Source organism: Gymnoscopelus microlampas (assembly GCF_963454915.1).
Source record: "Gymnoscopelus microlampas genome assembly, chromosome: 18".
In the NCBI taxonomy this organism is placed as follows: domain Eukaryota; kingdom Metazoa; phylum Chordata; class Actinopteri; order Myctophiformes; family Myctophidae; genus Gymnoscopelus; species Gymnoscopelus microlampas.
The window spans coordinates 1811700-1831090 of record NC_139955.1 but is presented as its reverse complement, the minus strand read 5'-3'; the positions used below and the strand labels follow the sequence as shown (position 1 = coordinate 1831090).

The 19391-nt window shown below is 41.7% G+C and overlaps 1 protein-coding gene across 1 annotated transcript in view; it reads right to left on the bottom strand.

Moving 5' to 3' along the window:
• slc7a11 (solute carrier family 7 member 11) overlaps positions 1-13996 on the bottom strand; it is a 32952-nt gene extending 18956 nt beyond the window's left edge. Inside the window, exons 1-3 of the mRNA XM_084042061.1 lie at positions 13342-13996; positions 10224-10350; positions 1416-1531 (exon numbers count right to left, since the gene is read on the bottom strand). Coding sequence (XP_083898187.1) covers positions 1416-1531; positions 10224-10350; positions 13342-13645 — 547 coding nt within the window. The 5' untranslated portion in view covers positions 13646-13996. The remainder of the gene's footprint in view (positions 1-1415; positions 1532-10223; positions 10351-13341) is intronic.
• Positions 13997-19391: the final 5395 nt, after the last annotated feature.

The window sequence follows — 19391 nt, the reverse complement described above, 5'->3', positions numbered from 1 at the left end:
TAATGGTTGTTTTTAGTTCTCTGAATGGACACATTGAATGCTCCCTGCCAAGGGGATTAATCTGTCTGGATTTTAGCTTCTTCTTGTTTTTTTTCAAGAACAGTGCTTCTCAAACTTTTTGTTTTCATGTCAAGGACCCTCAAATTAATTACGAATTTGAAATATGTATTTGAAAATAATGTTGTGCTAGGGACCCCAATACAAGATTTGTATTTCAAGTTTTTTTTTTAAATAGATGATGTACATAGGGTTCAAGTGGTTACATTGATTTTAATGCTATATTAACCCATTGAGGCCTTCTAAATCAGTAGTTCTCACACTTTCAAGATTTTAAAAAAGTAAAAAAATAGAGCGGCACAAAGTGTCACGCTGTGAGCTTTGTACATCTGCCATTTTTGAATAGCCAGACGCTTTCCTCGTTTTAATGGGCTGGGGACCCCCTGAAGGACCCCTGGAGGTCCCCGAACCACACTTTGAGAGCTGCTGTTCTATATTACATGTCTAGAAATAGATAACGGATGACTGATGCATAGAATCAATCGACTAATTAATGACAAAAATAGCAAATTTATCAAATGAGGTTTAGTGAAATGATAATGAATTCCATATCAGATGTGGGTGGACATCTCCAGTAATATAGAGGAAGATAATTGCTGAAGCGTTGAGTCTCCCACGCCTGACTTTTGGTTCCATCACATTAATTTACTCTCAAAGTTAAGATAGACATAGATATAATTAAAAATACCCTGCAAATCGTGTTCCACCACTTGAACCCTATTTCGTTGCTGTCGAGCAGAAACCTCTTATGTCATATATTTTTTTTTTTGTCATAATTTAATGCCCTACTTCATCATCATACAAGAGAGTGTCACACGAAAGTAGTAAAAACAGCCAATCGGAAAGCGTGTAGATCGTCTATTTGCACCTCTTTAATTACAAAATATAATAATACTAAAAAAGGAACGGTTTTAGACATTCGGTTTCCACCCGACTGCAACAATACTTAGTTGACTGGGGCTCCCCAAGATAATATACTATATAGGTCTGCTTGTATTTGCAAACCTAGTCTTAGCTTTGCGTATCAGCCATTATGGCCAGAATGTTCACCCCTGAATAGAGGCGCTAGGGCAGAGGTTCTAAAACCTTTGAATGTCAAGGACCCCCAGTGTAGCATTAGGAGCCCTTAAGTCTGAAAGCAAACAAATGGAACCAAATGGACCCCATACGTTTCAGAGTTAGAGACCTGTAAGTGTACGGTCGGTTCCTGTCAATCATTAAGCCCGGGACCCTTTTTGTAACCTCCTTAAGGACCCCTGGGGGGGGGGGGGGGGCCCCTACTTTTAGAACCCCTGCGCGGTCTGCGCTAGGAGGGTTCACATGGTTAAATTGAACAGTGTGTACTACTCCATACGTACTGATGCCTATAGCGGTGGCCAGCTTGATGGCGACGGGGGGGACTCCGCACGGCATGAAGAGAGGCTGCAGGATGTACTGCCCGAACGCTAGAGAAATCACTGCTAACCCTGCTGGCCTGCATGGGGAGAGAGAGAGGAACACACACACACACACACACACACACACACACACACACACACACACACACACACACACACACACACACACACACACACACACACACACACACACACACACACACACAACCCAATAGAAGGTTTAGCTCTATATTCCGATAGCATTCGTTGCTATAGAGCAGTGGTTTTCAACGCATTTCATGTCAAGGTCCATTATTTACTCGGCATTTGAGCCAGGGACCACCATTTGATGAGATTTAGACTCTGAGACCCAAGACTTTGAATATTTTGTTTTATGTCGTTGGATGAGATTTTGTCCACAACGGTGTGTATTGATGTTGGTACCAATATAGGAGAGATAAATAGATCAAAATAAAAAATATTTAATTAAGTAATGCAGCTTTTTATCAATAATCTTACTCTTGAGAGCGTAAAATGAAACCAAGTGGACCCGTCCATTAATTTGGTTTCATTTTACGCTCTCAAGAGTTACTAAGGGTCTATTTCGTTAGCAACTCTCCATCATTTAGCTGGGGACCACCTGGAACCCCTTCAAGGACCACTGGTGGTCCCCAGGCCACTGGTTGAGAACCACTGCTACAGAGTGTTTGTTCAGCAACAGCGGACTCCCCATTTCTCCAGCTCTTTAGTAAACAGAAAATACATTTTTAGGCGGGTTGCCAATTTCCGCCAATCAAGAGAGAGTGCCCATTTATCAGCTTCAGTGTCATAGTGATCAAGTTCCAATTTTGTGTAAGCTCCTTTCTTTGTGTCATCACTTCCAATTTCACTTGTTTACCCTGTATCCTGTACGAGTTCTCTCCCCTGTTTGGCTAAAATAGCTATCCCGAACCTGAAAATGCATTATCTGTTTACTAAAGAGCTTTAGAGACATAGAGACTCCTGTTCCTGAACAAACCCTCTAGATTTTGAAGTGGGCGCTGATCCTGAAAAGGTGGAGGAGTTGTTTTCTAAATCCCCATAGACATTTTTAACATCACGTCATATACAGACATCTGACCTCTTCACGGTCACTTGTCTTCTCTTTTCCTGATCTTTCCCTGTCATGTATTTTGTTAAATAGCTACATAGCCTGACAGTAATCGTTGCTAAAGAGTGTTTGTTCAGTAACAGGGGTCTCTCCAGCTCTTTCGTAAACACATTATACAGAAATACACATTACCAGGTCAGGATACCAGCTTTATCCAATAAGGAGAGAGAACTCATACAGGATACAGGATAAACGAGTGAAATTGGAAGCGATGACACATACAGCAGACAGAATTGGAACTGGAACACCATCAAATTGAAGCTGATTAATGGGCACTTTCTCCTGATTGACAAAAATTGGCAACCCACTTCGAAATTTTATTTTCAGTTTATTAAACAGCTGGAGCAAACACTCTACAGCAATGATTATTATCAGAATATTGGCACAAATAGTTTGTCCCAAACCAAGTGCAAAACCACAAATGTAAGCCCACTTGTTTTCAATATTGTACAGGCTACGGTTTACATGAAGCTTTTTTTTAACAAAATGGCAAAAGAAAACAGTTGGAATGAAACATGGCCTTTGAAAGTACTCACAAACCACACTTTCTGTCACTTCTATTCCCATTGTTGTCCCACCTGGCCGGCCTGGCCAGTGTGTCAAACACCTTTATGTTAGTCCTATTGACTCAGGTGTTAACCCATTCAATCCGGGAACGCATCTCTGTCATGTTTAGATTTCTTTGGGCTATTCAAAAATAGCAGATCTACAAGCTCGTAGCGTGGCACCGAGTGCCGCGCTACGAGCTTGTAGATCCGCTATTTTTTTTTAATCGTGAACATTTGTGCAAATCTTTATATGTTTTAAAGTGTACATTTTTAACTTTGTTACAACGTCTGGGGGGGGCCCTGGAACAAAATATTTTGAGATGGGGGTCCACGGACAAATATATTTTTGAGAACCACTGATATTATCGCAACATACGTTTTTTTTTCAAAAAACTGTTTAGAAGACATATGTAGAATCCCCCAGAAGCAAAGATTTGAGTTAAAAATGTTCTCTATAAAAATATATATATATTCAAAGACCCACGATATTCTATGTTTTAAAAAAAAAATAGCAGATCTGCAAACTCATAGCACGGCACCGAGTGCGCTATGAGCTTGTATATCTGCTATTTTTGAATAGCCAAATAAATCTTAAAATGACACACAGATGCGTTTGCGGTCTTAATGGGTTAAGACAGTCACTCAGCGTGTGTGAAGGTGTGTGTGGGTGTGTGTGTGTGTGTGTGTGTGTGTGTGTGTGTGTGTGTGTGTGTGTGTGTGTGTGTGTGTGTGTGTGTGTGTGTGTGCGCTTGTGTAATATCTGATGGCAAACAGTCTGAGCAAAGCCAAACTGTAATCACATCCTTATGCGGAGCGCTGAGGGGGTCCAGGGGTGGGTTTTTCCCCGCGCCTGCTGGTTCTGATAACAATCAAATAAGGCCGTCCGCACTGGGAGCTCATCCACAGCTCATCATGATTTCCGTCTTCATTTCCCCGCTCAGCCGCTTGCAGCCGAGGCGACCTGTAGTCTTATGTGATGCTCTCTGTCTCGCCCTGCTGCCATCACTCGCTTGCCTTCTCATTCTCTCTTTATTGTCCCCATAGTGATGCACACTGACACCGTGGGCCGACAGGCACAAACTGTGCTCGCTCATTCACTCACTCATTTGCTTGCTCACTTGCTCGCTTACTTGCTCGCTCACCGAAAGTGGTGGAAAAAGTATTCATATGTTATACTTAAAGGGATAGTTCACAACCAAAATCACTTTTTTTCTATCGATTACACACCCCATTGGGACTTGAATTCATGGGGATTTTTTAGTTTTTGTCGTATTCCTGAGCCCATAATTTGATGACCGGCGGCGGCTCCGGTAGGAGACTCAAAGTGTCAACTTTGAGACATTAGCATCTTTCCGCCGGTCATCAAATTATTGGCGTAGGAACGCGACAAAAACAAAAAAATCACCATGAATTCAAGGCTTCATGGGGTGTGTAATTGATAGAAAATAAGTAATTTTTTGGGTGAACTATCCCTTTAAGTAAAAGTATCAATACTGCAATGTAGAAATACTCTGTTACAAGTACAATTCTGGCAATCAAAATTTACTTGAATAAAAGTACAAAAGTATTGGTATCAAAATGTACTTAAAGTACCAAAAGTATAAAGTACTCATTATGCAGAATGTCCCATTTCAAGTTTTCAAATGTATAAAAATCTTTTGAAAATAGCCGACCTACAAGCTCACAATGCGTCGCACAATGCGACCCATTATGGGCTTGTAGATCGGCTATTTTCAAATTTCCGAAATGTATATAGGGCTGAAGTGGTTAATGCATGTTCTGTAATAATAATCCAAAACATTAAGCACTAAAACCTGTATTCTGGGAAAACGTTGGCAGAAAATATAGCCGACGGACGAGCTCACAACGCGTTGCATCACAGAGAAGACACTAGGGCCCCTATTCTGCAGCCCGCTAAACCCCTAAACGTTACCCTAAACCTGTTAAATACGGATAATGGAGCTGCACTGCCCCAATATGTTATTCTAGCACCTGCTCTACCCGTCCCCCGTTATGCCGACTCCGTTATTGCGCGTGGAGGTGTGCCAGTGGGCGTGTTGTTGCTATATCCCCCAAGTTGCCATTCTGCAGACACACATGGGTACGGCTTTGGGGGGGGGGATAGTGGATTCTAAAACCACCCGCCGGTTTCTAAAACCACCCGCCAAGTGCACACAGACACTGCAATGGCTTTGTGCGTTGGACCATGATCCGTGTTGCCAGCCTTGGCGTGAAATAAGCAACCACAGGTCTATGAAAACAAAAAGAAGCAACTATAAGGCCACATGAGCACTTCAAACTACTAATTAGAGCTTTCATATCCCCTAAATATTTCAGCCCGGCTCGACTAATAATTGACAAATTAGGCCCAGCCCAGCCCGTCAGTTATTTTTCTAAAGAAGCTTAATTGCTGCATGCAGCCTTTTTTCTCATTAAATCTTGGTAATTTGTTAAGAACAGGAGTCATTCCACCCTATTCCAACAGTCCATATTTTATTTAAAAAACAGCTTCGAGCAAATAGGGCTATATAAATATATACACTGCCCCATAACCATTTTAAGAATGATATTCGGTTATTATACGAAATATATTTTTAATTCAGATCATTTCGTTTTTTCCATATTGCTGTCATGTCTTAATAAAATCATGCTTTTAGCAGGCAAAATAAGCAGTACAAAACAGTTTGGATTACTTTGTTTGATGGGAAAGAGTTGCGATGGAGAAATCACATCCAATGTTACCTTCTACTGCCCCGCTGCCTGTGCTCTCATTTGACGAAATAATCCAACATTTACTTTGAGGTGAAAAAGACATGAAGAAAGCTTTTCAATCGTCTGAAGATCCATTCTATATGTCATGTTGGTTTAACTTTAAAGGGAGCTACGCAGTGACAGCAAATAGTTGATTGATTTGACCTATTTTTGCGCAACGGTGGTTAGCTGCCAGCTGTGTAAGAATAGTATTGATTAATGATTTCCATTTTGGCTGCTGTCTCGTTAAACCCAGCAGCGGGTGAATATTATATTATATTATATATATTGTATTATTATTATATTCCCCACGTAAATCTTTTCAGGCCATCGCCCCCCCAAAATAACCATATTTGAACTGGGGACCCCCCATTTTGTTTGACTCCACAGATAAATATTGTGAAAATAGCAGATACAAGCTCGCCAGGCGTTGAGAGCTCCATTGTGGTCTCGACCCACAGGTTGAGAACCACTGCATTAAAAGCTCCAAGCAAGTTACATGTCTAGTATGTTGTTGACCACGTAATGTAATGTTTTTGGTTTAGTGTTGACGGCCGATCTACACCAGACTTTTCAAAGCGCGCGTATGCGTGGCGCGTAGAGCGCGATCGTTTAGATCCAATTGATATCAATGATAGCGGCTACACCAGGCGCGCGGATACGCGAGTCCCGCATACGCAGGCTTTAAAATAGGACTGGATCTAAAAGTGCGTGTGTGTGTGTGTGCGTATATGCGCGTGTGTGTGAAAAAAGTATGGTGTGTTGTCATGCGCTGCTCGATCGCGCCTCATGCATTGTTTATGCTGCCCAAAATAACAGATCTGTAAGCTGTCGACACGACATGACGCAGCGCGTTGATATCTTGTATGTCTGTTATTTTGGGTAGGCGACCCACATACGCATCGCAGCGCAGCAATGTATCTGGGTTTGAGAGGCTATTGATGTAAACTTAAAGTGTAGCTCTGTTCGGGATTACTGAACAAAGGTGGATGATGAAAGATAACGGGGACAATATGGATGTAAGTTAACTTTAACTGCGTCACTTCAGAGGAAACTATGGAGCTACTTTACACACCCCTGGAATCCATTAGAATGGTGGAAATAGAAAAATAACAGCCAACGTGAGTACATATTGACCTTTCCTAAAACTGGCCAATTTATTAGAGCCATATGCTACTGTATGTCTGTGTACCACCGCCCAGCCCTGTGGTCGACCATCGGGAGGTCCATGGCTGCCTGTAGGAGCGTTGTTGCAACATGATGTAATTAATTATTTGGGAGCAGCCGGTGTGTACCAATAGTATAAATATTTTAAATGGCTTTCATATACTATTCCGGATCTGTCTAATATGACAAGCTTATTGTGAACACTAGGCTACAAATTATTATAAAAATGTATTTGGATAAAATAAAATAAAATGAAGGAAAGCCAGCCCAATGTGGCTTATAATAATCAGACCAGGCAACAGTGCAGACAGGGAGATAGGCTAGAGCACATATTGGATCGGGGATGACGGCTAACGCAGTCTTCTCTTAGAGGCAATGGCTTCTGGCACGGTGATTGGTTTTATCAATGTAACGCCGAAACCACACCTATGCATAATGTAAGGGGTAGCTCAGGTGTTTGGCGGGTGAGGGGGGTACCAGAGAATACCAATATTTGCGGGGGAACGCCTCTTGCCTAGTCCTAAATCAGTAATTAGCGGTTTAATCGAATTCACCATGGAATAGCGCCCTAGGAGCTCTGAGGGAGAAGCATCTGTGTGTCATTTTTAGATTCCTTTGGGCTATTAAAAAATAGCAGATATATGAGCTTGTAGATCTGCTATTTTTTTTTAATCATGAAAATGTGTGCGTATATATGCAATATATTATGTTTGAACATTTGTAACTCAAATCGTATTGCTTCTGGGGAAATGTCTTCTAAATCCTATATATTTTTTTTAAACTTTTGCTGCTATATATCAGTGGTTCTTAAACGTTTTCATGTCAAGGACCTCCCAAAATGATTATTGGCCCCCATCTGAAAATATTTTGTTCCAGGGACCCCCAGAAGCAAAGATTTGAGTTAAAAATGTATATAAATATTTGCACACGTTTTCACGATTATTTTATGTTACACTATGAGCTTGTAGATCTGTTATTTTTGAATAGCCCCAAAAAAGTCTTAAAATGACACAGATGTGTTCCCGGTCTTAATGGGTTAAGTGGTTGAGGATATAATCCATGATGATCGAAAACAGATAAAGTGACTGCTGTCTACTTAGTAGTTGACTATGCGCTGGTCATTGCTGTTGAACTCTGACTGCATGGAATCAAGGCAGACAAATAGAATGACTTTATACCGGGCTTGTAGCCAGCATGCCTGTGCCGAATTTAACATGGGTTAGACGCATTCCTGATCGGGAACGCGGCTTCTATTTACGTTTGTGTTTTTTTTTTGCACATTTTCAAAAGCTCAGCAGCCCAAAAGAGGTTACGCAGCTGTTTTTGTTTTAACAAAAAGCTCCACATAGGCGATTCACTGATCACAGAGGAAGACAAACGCAGTGTCCAACACGTCTTTCTCTCTTTCACGCTCTCTCTCTCCCTGTCATTAATTCTGGTTCCCACCTTCTCTTTTCTCGCTCTTCTCCCCCCCCCACCCCCCCCCCCACTCTCCCTGGCCTGTTGCTTTCCCATGGCTCCCAGTGAGAGTTCCCAGTGAGTTCCAAGTAGCCTGAGGGCGAGAATGCACAGAGATCTGAGGATAGCCGACAGACTCTGTTTTTACTACCAGGGCCTTGGCTGTGTACACACGGCGCTCACCGACTCAGTGAGCATTCTCTCAGCCCACTGCCTTCCTCCTACGCTGTGAAATCCTGAGCGTTCGTTTAACTTCAGGGGGGTTCCAGGGGGTCCCTATAGCTAAATAGTTGATAGTTATAGGAACCAAAATGGTTCCTATAACATATAAATTTAACTCAAATGGAACTCTGGAACTCTGAGAGTGCACGAATGGACTCTCAGAGTACACTCTGTAACTAAGTACATGTACTCAAGTACTGTACTTTTACTGTACAATTATGAGGTATTTTTGCTTTACTGGAGTATTTCCAATCTTCAGTACTTTTACTTCTACTCCACCTCAGAGGCAAATATTGTACTTTTACTCCACTACAATTATTTCAGTTACCAGTTATAAAACATACATTAACCACTTTAGCCCTATTTTATACCAAGGCTATTTGAAAATGGCAGATCTACAAGCTCACAACACGTCGCATCGCGACACGTTGTGAGCTGGTAGATCTGCTATTTTCAAACATTTTAGTACTTTTACTTTTGGTACTTTAATTTTGATACCAATACTTTTGTACTTTTACTCAAGTAAATTTTGAATTCCGCAGTTTTACTTGAAACGCAGTATTTCTATATTGCAGTATTGATAATTTTACTTAAGTAATATATCTGAGTACTTTTTCCTCCACTGAAATGAACACTTAAGGATTTTACGGTGTATACTAGTGGGCTCAGCCCAAGGCCACGACGTGCCTGTCTTAAGCTTCTTTCAAAACACAGACATTCATGTCACACGCGTGCATGTGAACCTGTGAAAGTGCACACTCCCCCAGATGCACACAGCACACAGACAATGTTAAATGAGCGCGCAAGCGCTCACACAGTTATAGTTACGCTGTAGGGACACACATAGTAGGTGCACAAACAGGCAGCCGCTTGCATTCACAGGCAAACATGTACTGTAGCAGTGGTGGAAGAAGTGCTCACATTGTGTACTCGAGTAAAAGTATCAATAACCTACCGTAGAAATAGTCTGTTACAAGTACAAGTCCGGTATTTAAAATGCACTTGAGTAAAAGTACAAAAGTAGTGGTATCAAAATATACTTAAAGTACTCTTCATTATGCAGAAGGTCCCATTTCACAAGTTTTCAAATGTATAAAAATCTTTTGAAAATAGCGATCTACAAGCTCACAAGTTGTGAGCTTGTAATCAAAATTTACAAAGTGACTAAAATTGTCAAATAATTGCAGTGGAGCAAAAGTACAATATTTGCCTCTGAGATGTAGTGGAGTAGAAGTAAAATGATTGAAAATTGGAAATACTCCAGTAAAGTAAAAATACCTAAAAAATGTACTCAAGTAAAGTACTTGAGTACTTGTCTTAGTTACTTTCCACCACTGCATGTAGCACACACACGCACGCACGCACGCACGCACGCACGCACACACGCACACACGCACGCATACACACACACACACACACACACACACACACACACACACACACACACACACACACTAATACGACAACAGCACAAACACCAACAGATTATCATACCTTATAGCGATGAGGTCGGCCCACAGTCGTATGAAGGCCATCTGAGGTCCAAACGCTTCCAGTATGTAAGTATAATGTCCCCCTGACTTGGTGATGCATGTCCCCAGCTCAGCGTAGGACAAGGCCCCTGGAGGGACACAGGGGACACCAGAATTTCACACCAGGTTTCATTTAATTTAATTTCGCTTCATTGTCACATCATCGCAGGTTTACAGGTGTAAATCAGTGGGTGAAATGTGTTTTTGTGGGGGGGGGGGGCAGACAGAGAGAGACAGTGTTAATGACTATGACTAAGACTAAAAGACTAAGATTTTGATATTTAGTCGACTAAGACTAGACTAAACAATTTCGGAAGACTAAAATAGGACTAAAACTAAACGGTGTGTTAAGACTAAATCAGAATTCGCTGTCACAATTAACACCAAGAAGATATCTACACATGCATAGCATAGAAAAGCATCAAATAAATGATGTTAGAAATGAGGTGCAAAAGAGTGCTAACCAGTGGTGGAAAGTAACTAAGTACATTTACTGAAGTATTGTACTTAAGTACAATTTTGAGGTATTTGTACTGTACTTGAGTATTTCCAATTTCCGATACTTTTACTTGCACTCCACTACATCTCAGAGGCATTTTTTTTACTTTTACTCTGGTGGTAACACATCGGTACAGTAGGTCCACATATGTTCCAGTGTGGCATGCCAGCCTGCATGGTGACAGGCAGTACGTTAGTCCGACAGCGCATTCCTCCGACAGCGCAGTGCTCCGACATTAAACAGTAAACCCGAACCAAACCCGCACCCTAACCCTAACCGCACGCGGATGCCACATAGTCGGAGAAAAGGTCTGTCGGATTAACACATGCCTCCCGACAGGCAGTGTTCAGGCCTTGTTCAACAGTTTGGAGAAGAAAAGTCAGACATACAGATTGATACCTAACATCCCTATTCTGTGGTGAAAATCATGCGAAAACGGACGATCTACAAGCTCACAACGTGTCACGTTGCAAAGAGTTGTGAGCTTGCAGATAGGCTATTTTTGGCAAAGACATTTGCTGTAGAGGGAAATACAGGCGGACTTAGCATAGAGCCCTGGGGGACCCCAGTCAACTAATAATAGGGTTTAAGTGGTTAAAAGAAGGAATGGTTCTCAAATAAGGATTTGTCACAAGGCCAGTAAGCTTTGTCAAAACTACCACTAAGTATTTTCCCCAGAGATCATATTTTGTTTAACTACTTTCACCCTGGTGTCCCTTTATTTTGGCACGTCATTATAGCTGAACTTTTTCCAGAAATGTTCGGAAATCCTAATGTTCTATTAATTACAATAACTACTGGATTGCAGCTTTAATTTCATCCAGCCCTATGTAGAATCCCATGAGAGCTTCCGCTATAAAGGTCCCGTTTTCTTGCCTGCAAGTCTCAATAAACAGGAGTAACCGGCTCCCTCTTTGTTTGAATATGAATTCATGGAACCCATTCCTTTGTACTAGAAAGGAGCAGTTGCATAGAAATCCCCGAATAGAAGTTCCATTAGTAGTCTAGGACAGCGGAACAACGTCAAAACATTGCAGTGAGTAGTTGTTAGGGAAGTAAACCGTGGCTGTTGAAGGGCTGATGCAATTTTACTACAGGTACATTGCAAAAAAAACAATGTTTTCAGGCAAAATGTGCAGCTCTGCAATGTATTAAACAGCATACAATATTATGCTATCTATAGCCTAAGCATTGTTTATGATAATGTGTGTATAGCACACATCTGTGTATTAAGCTACTGTATATTTCAAACAGATGATGACAATGTCAGTTATCAATGAATAGCTTTTCAGGAAGTGAGAAAAGCTTAGATGTTCTTCCCTCTTGGCAACAACATTATTGTTAATTTGAAAATATTCAACAAAACGAAAACATGAAAATAAAACAAATGTTCAAACAAAGAATTGAAAACATTCTAAAAATATACTTTTTTTAATTTCCAAAAATTCTAAAGCAGCAAAAATAGCAGATCTGCGACACGATGTCAGCTTGTGGATGTGCTATGTTTGCTATTCAGTATACAGGTATATATTATACAGCATATGTAGTTAATATCTAAAAATTGCAGCAAAGCACTGGTTGCTAGAGAGACTGCTGTTGACCCAGAGAGCTACGAACACACACTGAACAGTGAGGCTGCCTGTGTACTCAGTCTGGTCGGATAGCAGAGTACTGTGATCATTATCATGGCCTTGGGTCTATTATTGCTTTAATAACATGGTGGCTGCTTTTAGCAACAACATTCTGGTTGCGAACCAAAACCTCTCATAGCTTTGGGTTATCATTAGTGTGCTGTAAAATGGAGTAACTTCAAAGGAGCACTTCGCCCATTTTCAACCTTATGTTCATATAATTGGCCCTCACTAATGCTCATTATAAGATAGCACAATTTCTGTCTACTCACTGTATGTGTCAGAGGAAAGCTGGGGACAGTTCAGAAACCTGCCTACCAATGACATCATGTTTTCTGAGGTTTCGGAACTGTCCGCTGCCCTTCCACTGAGACGCAGAGTGAGTCAACAGAAAGAGTTGTTTGTGACAACGCTGTTTCACCGAACAGCATACATTATAGTATGTAACCCATTAAAACCGGGAAAGCATCTGTCGTTTTAGATTTTAGCTACGTTTTTTCTGAAAACTAGAACTTTAGAACAGTGGTTCTCAAAAATAGCAGATATGTGAGCTTGTACATCTGGTATTTTTGAAAATTTTAGAAAAAATCTTGAAAGTGAAATATTGAATAATTTAGAATTTATAACACTAATCGTCTCTTCTGGGGGTCCCTGGCACAACACATTTTTAGATGGGGGTCCTTGGCACAAAAGAGTTTGAGAACTACTGATTTAGAAGGCATTTGTAGAATAGGCCTCAGGACTTAATGGGTTAATTAAGCAAAAACTTAAAAAGCTAAAATAATGGCGATAAGAGGTTTCTGCCTGACAGCAATGATGTATGTATATAAATACGAACATAGCCTTTGAGCAGTGTTAACTGTCTGCTGTTAGCTCCGCTCTCTCGACTCGCACAGAAGCGAGGCAGGTTGCCTCGGCAACCGCCACACGCTCTCTGCTCAGGGACTCACCGAAGAGCGACAGGACGCCACACAGGATCCACACCACCAGGGACATGCCCACGCTGCCCGTGTTGGCCAGGATGCCCTTGGGCGAGATGAAGATGCCTGCACCGATGATGGTCCCGATGATGATGGAGATGCCGCGGAGCAGCGTCACCTTCTTGCGCAGCTCCACCTTGGCCTTCGGCGCGCCTTCGTCGGCCTCCAGGAGTTTGCCGTTGGTGGCGGCGGCGGCTTCCGTTCCATTCCGGGGACACGTGTGTCCGTTGGACGCGACTCCATCGCCTCCCGGCGGGAACGACGTCCTTTTCATTTTCTTTCAGACGTCCTAACACGCACGCGCATGCACACACACATGCACGCATGCACACACACACACGCTCACTCTCTCTTCTAGAAGGACTGGGCTCCTGTCTCTATTTCATGCACCAAGTCCAACGCGGAGCTATATAAGTGTCAGTGACAAACTCTTGTTACGGCGGTGCCACGGGCGTCCAGGCGACAGGAAGCCCTCAGACCCGCCGGGTACTACAGGGTTGAACCTCCTCTTTCAGAGACACTCCGCCGGAGCTGCATGCGTCCCTCTGGGCAAAAGCCTCAACCCACTCAGCCTGTGTGACAGGCTGCTATGCCTCACTTACTAAACTTCACCGAGTTGCTACAAATCCCTTGGAAATCCCTCCCTCCCTCCCTCGCTGTCTCTTTCTCTCTTTCTGTTCTCTTAAAACTCCCCCCCCCCCGCCTCCCCTCTCTCTCCCTCCTTCTCTCCCTCTCTGTCCTCTCTTTGTCTTCCTACCTGCCACTGGCTGGCCCTGCTTTTCATTCAGTCACCCTTCCTCCCTCCCTCGTGCTGTAGAGCTCCAACTGTAAAGCCTTGTTGCTGCTCCAGTGCAACGCTCCGCTGTTCTGCTGCATGCTTCAGCCAAACTTGTTTCCCTGTTTCCCCTCGCGTCGTTGACACGTCTCACTTTGAAGTTTATCTCAGTCTGACTCTCTCTAGCTCTCTCTCACACACACACACACACACACACACACACACACACACACACACACACACACACACACACACACACACACACACACACAACTGTACACTTGTCCTCTATCTCTCGCTCCCGCCAAAGTCCAGTTGCCTTCCCTTTTGCTCTAAGACTTGTAATTACCCAGCGTTTACAAACAGCTGTGTTTAAACATGCTCCCACAGCGCCTGGCACAGATAATGACGCTCTCTCTGTGTGTGTGTGTGTGTGTGTGTGTGTGTGTGTGTGTGTGTGTGTGTGTGTGTGTGTGTGTGTGTGTGTGTGTGTGTGTGTGTGTGTGTGTGTGTGTGTGTTCTGAGTACCTCTGTCACCTGAGGGTGTTTGCAGCACAAGACTGCCAGCTCACCAACTTGTGGAGGGTGTGTCTCAATTGTGTAATGTTCTTCCCTGTCCTGGTTTGTACTATCTTGGAACCGGCACTCATGTGACGTGATTCAGAATCACATTGATTCACTTTCGATATTCAGAGATGGACGGGTAGACAGTCACTATGAAATGAAAAACAAGAACATGGTACAGTGACTCACACAACAGAAACACATCAATATCACATGAGGTTGTATTTCGCAAGGGTGGGGGAGTCATGAATGCTCACATGTGCCCAGAACTTGTGTGTCCGTGTTCATGTTTGCGTGCACTGTATGCACAGTATATACACAGGCAGATTTCAAACCACAAAGGCAGACTATCAGGCCACTTAAAATGCCTTGCGAGAACCACTGTCACACCACCTCCCCTAGACAGGGTATGCCGTTAATTGGGGGCTCGTCAAGGACCTGCGAGAGGCTCCAGGGCCTTGCGCAACCTCCAGGCGAGAGCCATCACAGAATAACAACCAGTAGTTGTTAACAGCCACACTAACGTTCAAATAGTTCCTCTGTGGTTCTTTTCACGCCCTCAAGCACTTCCTAAGTTCAGTATACTGTATCCATCACAGCAAATAGAAGTAGTCGGGAGAGACAAGGTGAGCTGCAACACTGCGTCATGAGAGAGGCACACAATATAGATATTGTTGCTGTTGGGCAGGAACCTTATACACTAACCTCTATATTTCAACCTGTTGTATATGTATGTTTTCGTAATTTAATGGCCTACTTCATCATACAACAGTGTCACACAAAAGTGGAGAAAATAGCAGATCTACAAGCTCACTCAACTACAATGGATGCATTTCAACTGAGGATCTTTTTTTTCCACTTCCTAAAAAGCATTTTTATTGCATACACATACTCAAATGTTCAGAATACTCGTGAAGACACCAGGTCAGAGCTACTGGATTACCAGATTGACCAGACAACTTCTAAGTAAATGTGATTATAGTAACACTGAACCGCAAAAGTAGAGAAACCATAAAAAGACCAACCATGGAATTACCAAACATTTACACAATTGACATTTGCAATGTCCAATATGTTCCTGTAAGGAACCCCCCCGACCACAGATGCCCTTTGTGCATCAGTAACTTCCTGGCAGTGGTGGAAAAAGTACCAATACGGCAATGTAAGTACTCTGTTATAGTCCATGAGCCAGACAAGATTTCATTATCGAAAGAGTGGGCAAAACCAAACCTATATTAAATTGTTCATAGGGTCAATACGAGTAAATAAATATATGATAACCTCTCCACAGGAGTAGCTTTTTTCATGGTTATCACACATTTTGTTATTTTCCCCATACGTACATGACAGGTGAAAAAATGACAACATTTTAAAAAGAGTTATCATAATGAAACTTCCTGAGTTGATTACTTACATGAAGACAATGATTTATCGTATTACAAGTTTTCTGAAATTATATATTTAAATATGTAAATTAGGCATTTAGTCCATGAGCCAGAGACCCAAAATTGAGCCAGATATTGAATATTCCCTCGTTAAAAACCTTTGACTCCAACATCTTAACTAAATGAAATAAGTATGTTGACTCTGGCTTTGTCCAATGTTCCAATGTTGATTCTGGAGAGTTATGCAAATGTAGGCATATTTTCGTAATGCCTAATTTGCATATTTAAATATACAATTTCAGAAAACTTGTAATACGATCAATCATTGTCTTCATGTAAGTAATCAACTCAGGAAGTTTCATTATGATAACTCTTTTTTAAATTGTGTCACTTTTTCACCTGTCATGTACGTATGGGGAAAATAACAAAATGTGTGATACCCATGAAAAAGCTACTCCTGTGGAAAGGTTATCATATATTTATTTACTCGTATTGACCCTATGAACAACTTAATATAGGTTTGGTTTTGCCCACTCTTTCGATAATCATTGCTCAATTTTGAGGCTCTGGCTCATGGACGATTAGAAGTAAACGTCCAGAATAAAAAATGTACTTGAGAAAAGTACAAATGCATTGGTATGAAAATGTACTTTAATTACCAAAAGTAAAAGTACTCATTGTGCAGAATGTCCCATTTCACAAGTTCAAAATGTATATAAAAGATAATTTGAAGATAGTAGTCGCAACGCATTGTGAGCTTGTAGATCTGCTATTTTCAAATTGCCGAAATATATATAGGGCTGAAGTGGTTGGTGTGTTTTGTAAAAATAATCAAAATCTAGTAAGTAACTAAAGTTTTGATATAATTGTAGTGGAGTAAAAGTACAATATTTTCCTCTGAGACTTACTGGGGTAGAAGTCAAAATGTTGAAAATTTTAAATATGTGAAAAATACCTCAACATTTTACTTAAGAACAGTACTTGAGTACATGTACTGTACTTAGTTACTTTCCACCACTGCTTCCTGGCCTTGTCTAGTCTCCTGTGGCAAAATGTATGTTTTATATTAAATGAACTCTGCATCATTATTAATTAGTGTATCGCTTAATGTGTCTCCTAGGAAAACATCTGAGAGTTGAGGAATGAACAAAGGAACTTTTTTTCTTTCATTCGGTTCTATCATCATCACTTGGAAATTAAACGTTTCCCTGAGAAGCACAGCAACAAATACAATCCATCTATGCACTAGTATTGAATGAGTTTATGTGATAATTTTATTCACATCTACGTGCCTAGCCTAGTGTCATTTCATACTCAAACTCGCAAATGGATGCTTCATAGTATTGTAGCATTGTAGAGACAACAGTTCAGAATAAAGTCAACTGTTCAGTGAATGGAAATCTAAACCCTGAAAACTTACAAGTAAACAGACAGAACTAACCTATGCAACTGAGCAGAGAAACAAACAGAAATATAGCTGCAAGCAGCGATAATACAGGGCCAGACATGGAAACTAGAGAGAGAGAGAGAGAGAGAGAGAGAGAGAGAGAGAGAGAGAGAGAGAGAGAGAGAGAGAGAGAGAGAGAGAGAGAGAGAGAGTTTGTGTGTTTGTTTGTGTGTTTGACAGCTTACTAGTGGCTCCATTTGACTACACAACACAGCCATCATGGGAGAGAGAGAGAGAGAGAGAGAGAGAGAGAGAGAGAGAGAGAGAGAGAGAGAGAGAGAGAGAGAGATGGATACTGGAGAGAGAGAGAGAGACATGGATACTGGAGAGAGAGAGAGAGATGGAAACTGGAGAGAGAGAGAGAGAGAGAGAGAGAGAGAGAGAGAGAGAGAGAGAGAGAGAGAGAGAGAGAGAGAGAGAGAGAGAGAGAGAGAGAGAGAGAGAGAGAGAGACATGGAAACTGGAGAGAGAGAGAGATAGAAACGGAATAGATGAGAGAGAGAGAGAGAGAGAGAGAGAGAGAGAGAGAGAGAGAGAGAGAGAGAGAGAGAGAGAGAGAGAGAGAGAGAGATGAAAACTAGAGAGAGAGAGATAGAAACGGAATAGATGAGAGAGAGAGAGAGAGAGAGAGAGAGAGAGAGAGAGAGAGAGAGAGAGAGAGAGAGAGAGAGAGAGAGAGAGAGAGACATGGAAACGGAATAGTTTGATGAGAGAGAGAGAGAGAGAGAGAGAGAGAGAGAGAGAGAGAGAGAGAGAGAGCGCCATGGAAACGGAATAGATTGAGATTGTAGATCGGCTATTTTCAGAATGAAGTATGTCATACGTTGAAAAACGTACTCTCAAATATGCATTTCAGGTTATCTTTACCATTTGCACATGTATTAATTGATACAGTCATGTTGTTTGCAATTCAACTTAAATGAAGTCTGCAAGTGAGGCTTGAACTGACGACCTTGAGGTTGTGAGGCACTCATTTAAGGGAGACGCCATTGGACCAACAGACAAGGAACTGTGAAAAAGGAGATCACACAGATGATACAGTTTCACGCAAATAGCTGAAAAATCCTGGGTTTAAGTGTTTTTCAAACTGCTCAAAATTGCGGACAATCTAAGGGCGGAGCTTACTGGTCAAAGTGATAGATGTGTTCCTCATGAGTCAAGGCACAAGTGTAAGCAAGTTTCACGACTTTCGGCCAAACGAGGCATGACTTTTGCCTGTTTAAAGTTTGCATTTTCAAAAAATTGCTATAGCGCCCCCCTTTGGCCAATTGGAGTGAGATTGGTTTCAGTGATATTTGAAATGACTCTCTACATTACTGCAACGTTTCAAAGAAATGTGAGTCTTGCATGTATGTGTTAGGGGCAGATGAATAATTTTCATAAAACTGCAATAGTTACAATCTATGGAATCCTGGGATTTTGGAGCAATCTGCACGAAACGTTTAACACTTGAACTTTGGACCTCTGCCGACATAATGATGGGAGCGGATTTTCCATAAGTGAAAAAATGCAGAAGTTATGAGCCAATGGCTGTTTTTCATATAATTCAAAATGGTGGGCGATCTAAAGGTCAGAGGTCAAAAGTCAGACCACAAAAGTTGTCGGGCATGAAGAGACGCATGTGTGTATCGAAGTTTCATGGTTGTAGGTCAAACAGGGCATGAGTTGTACCTGTTCAAAGTTGGCACTTTCAATTGAGTGCTATAGCGCCACCCTTTGACGAATGAGTGTGAGAATTATTTCTTGGTAGTTTTTCATGAGCATCTACCATATGGCCGAGTTTCGTAAAAAAGAGTATGCACGGTTAAGCCAGAACTGGCAAAAACAAGTATTTTTCAAACTGGTCAAA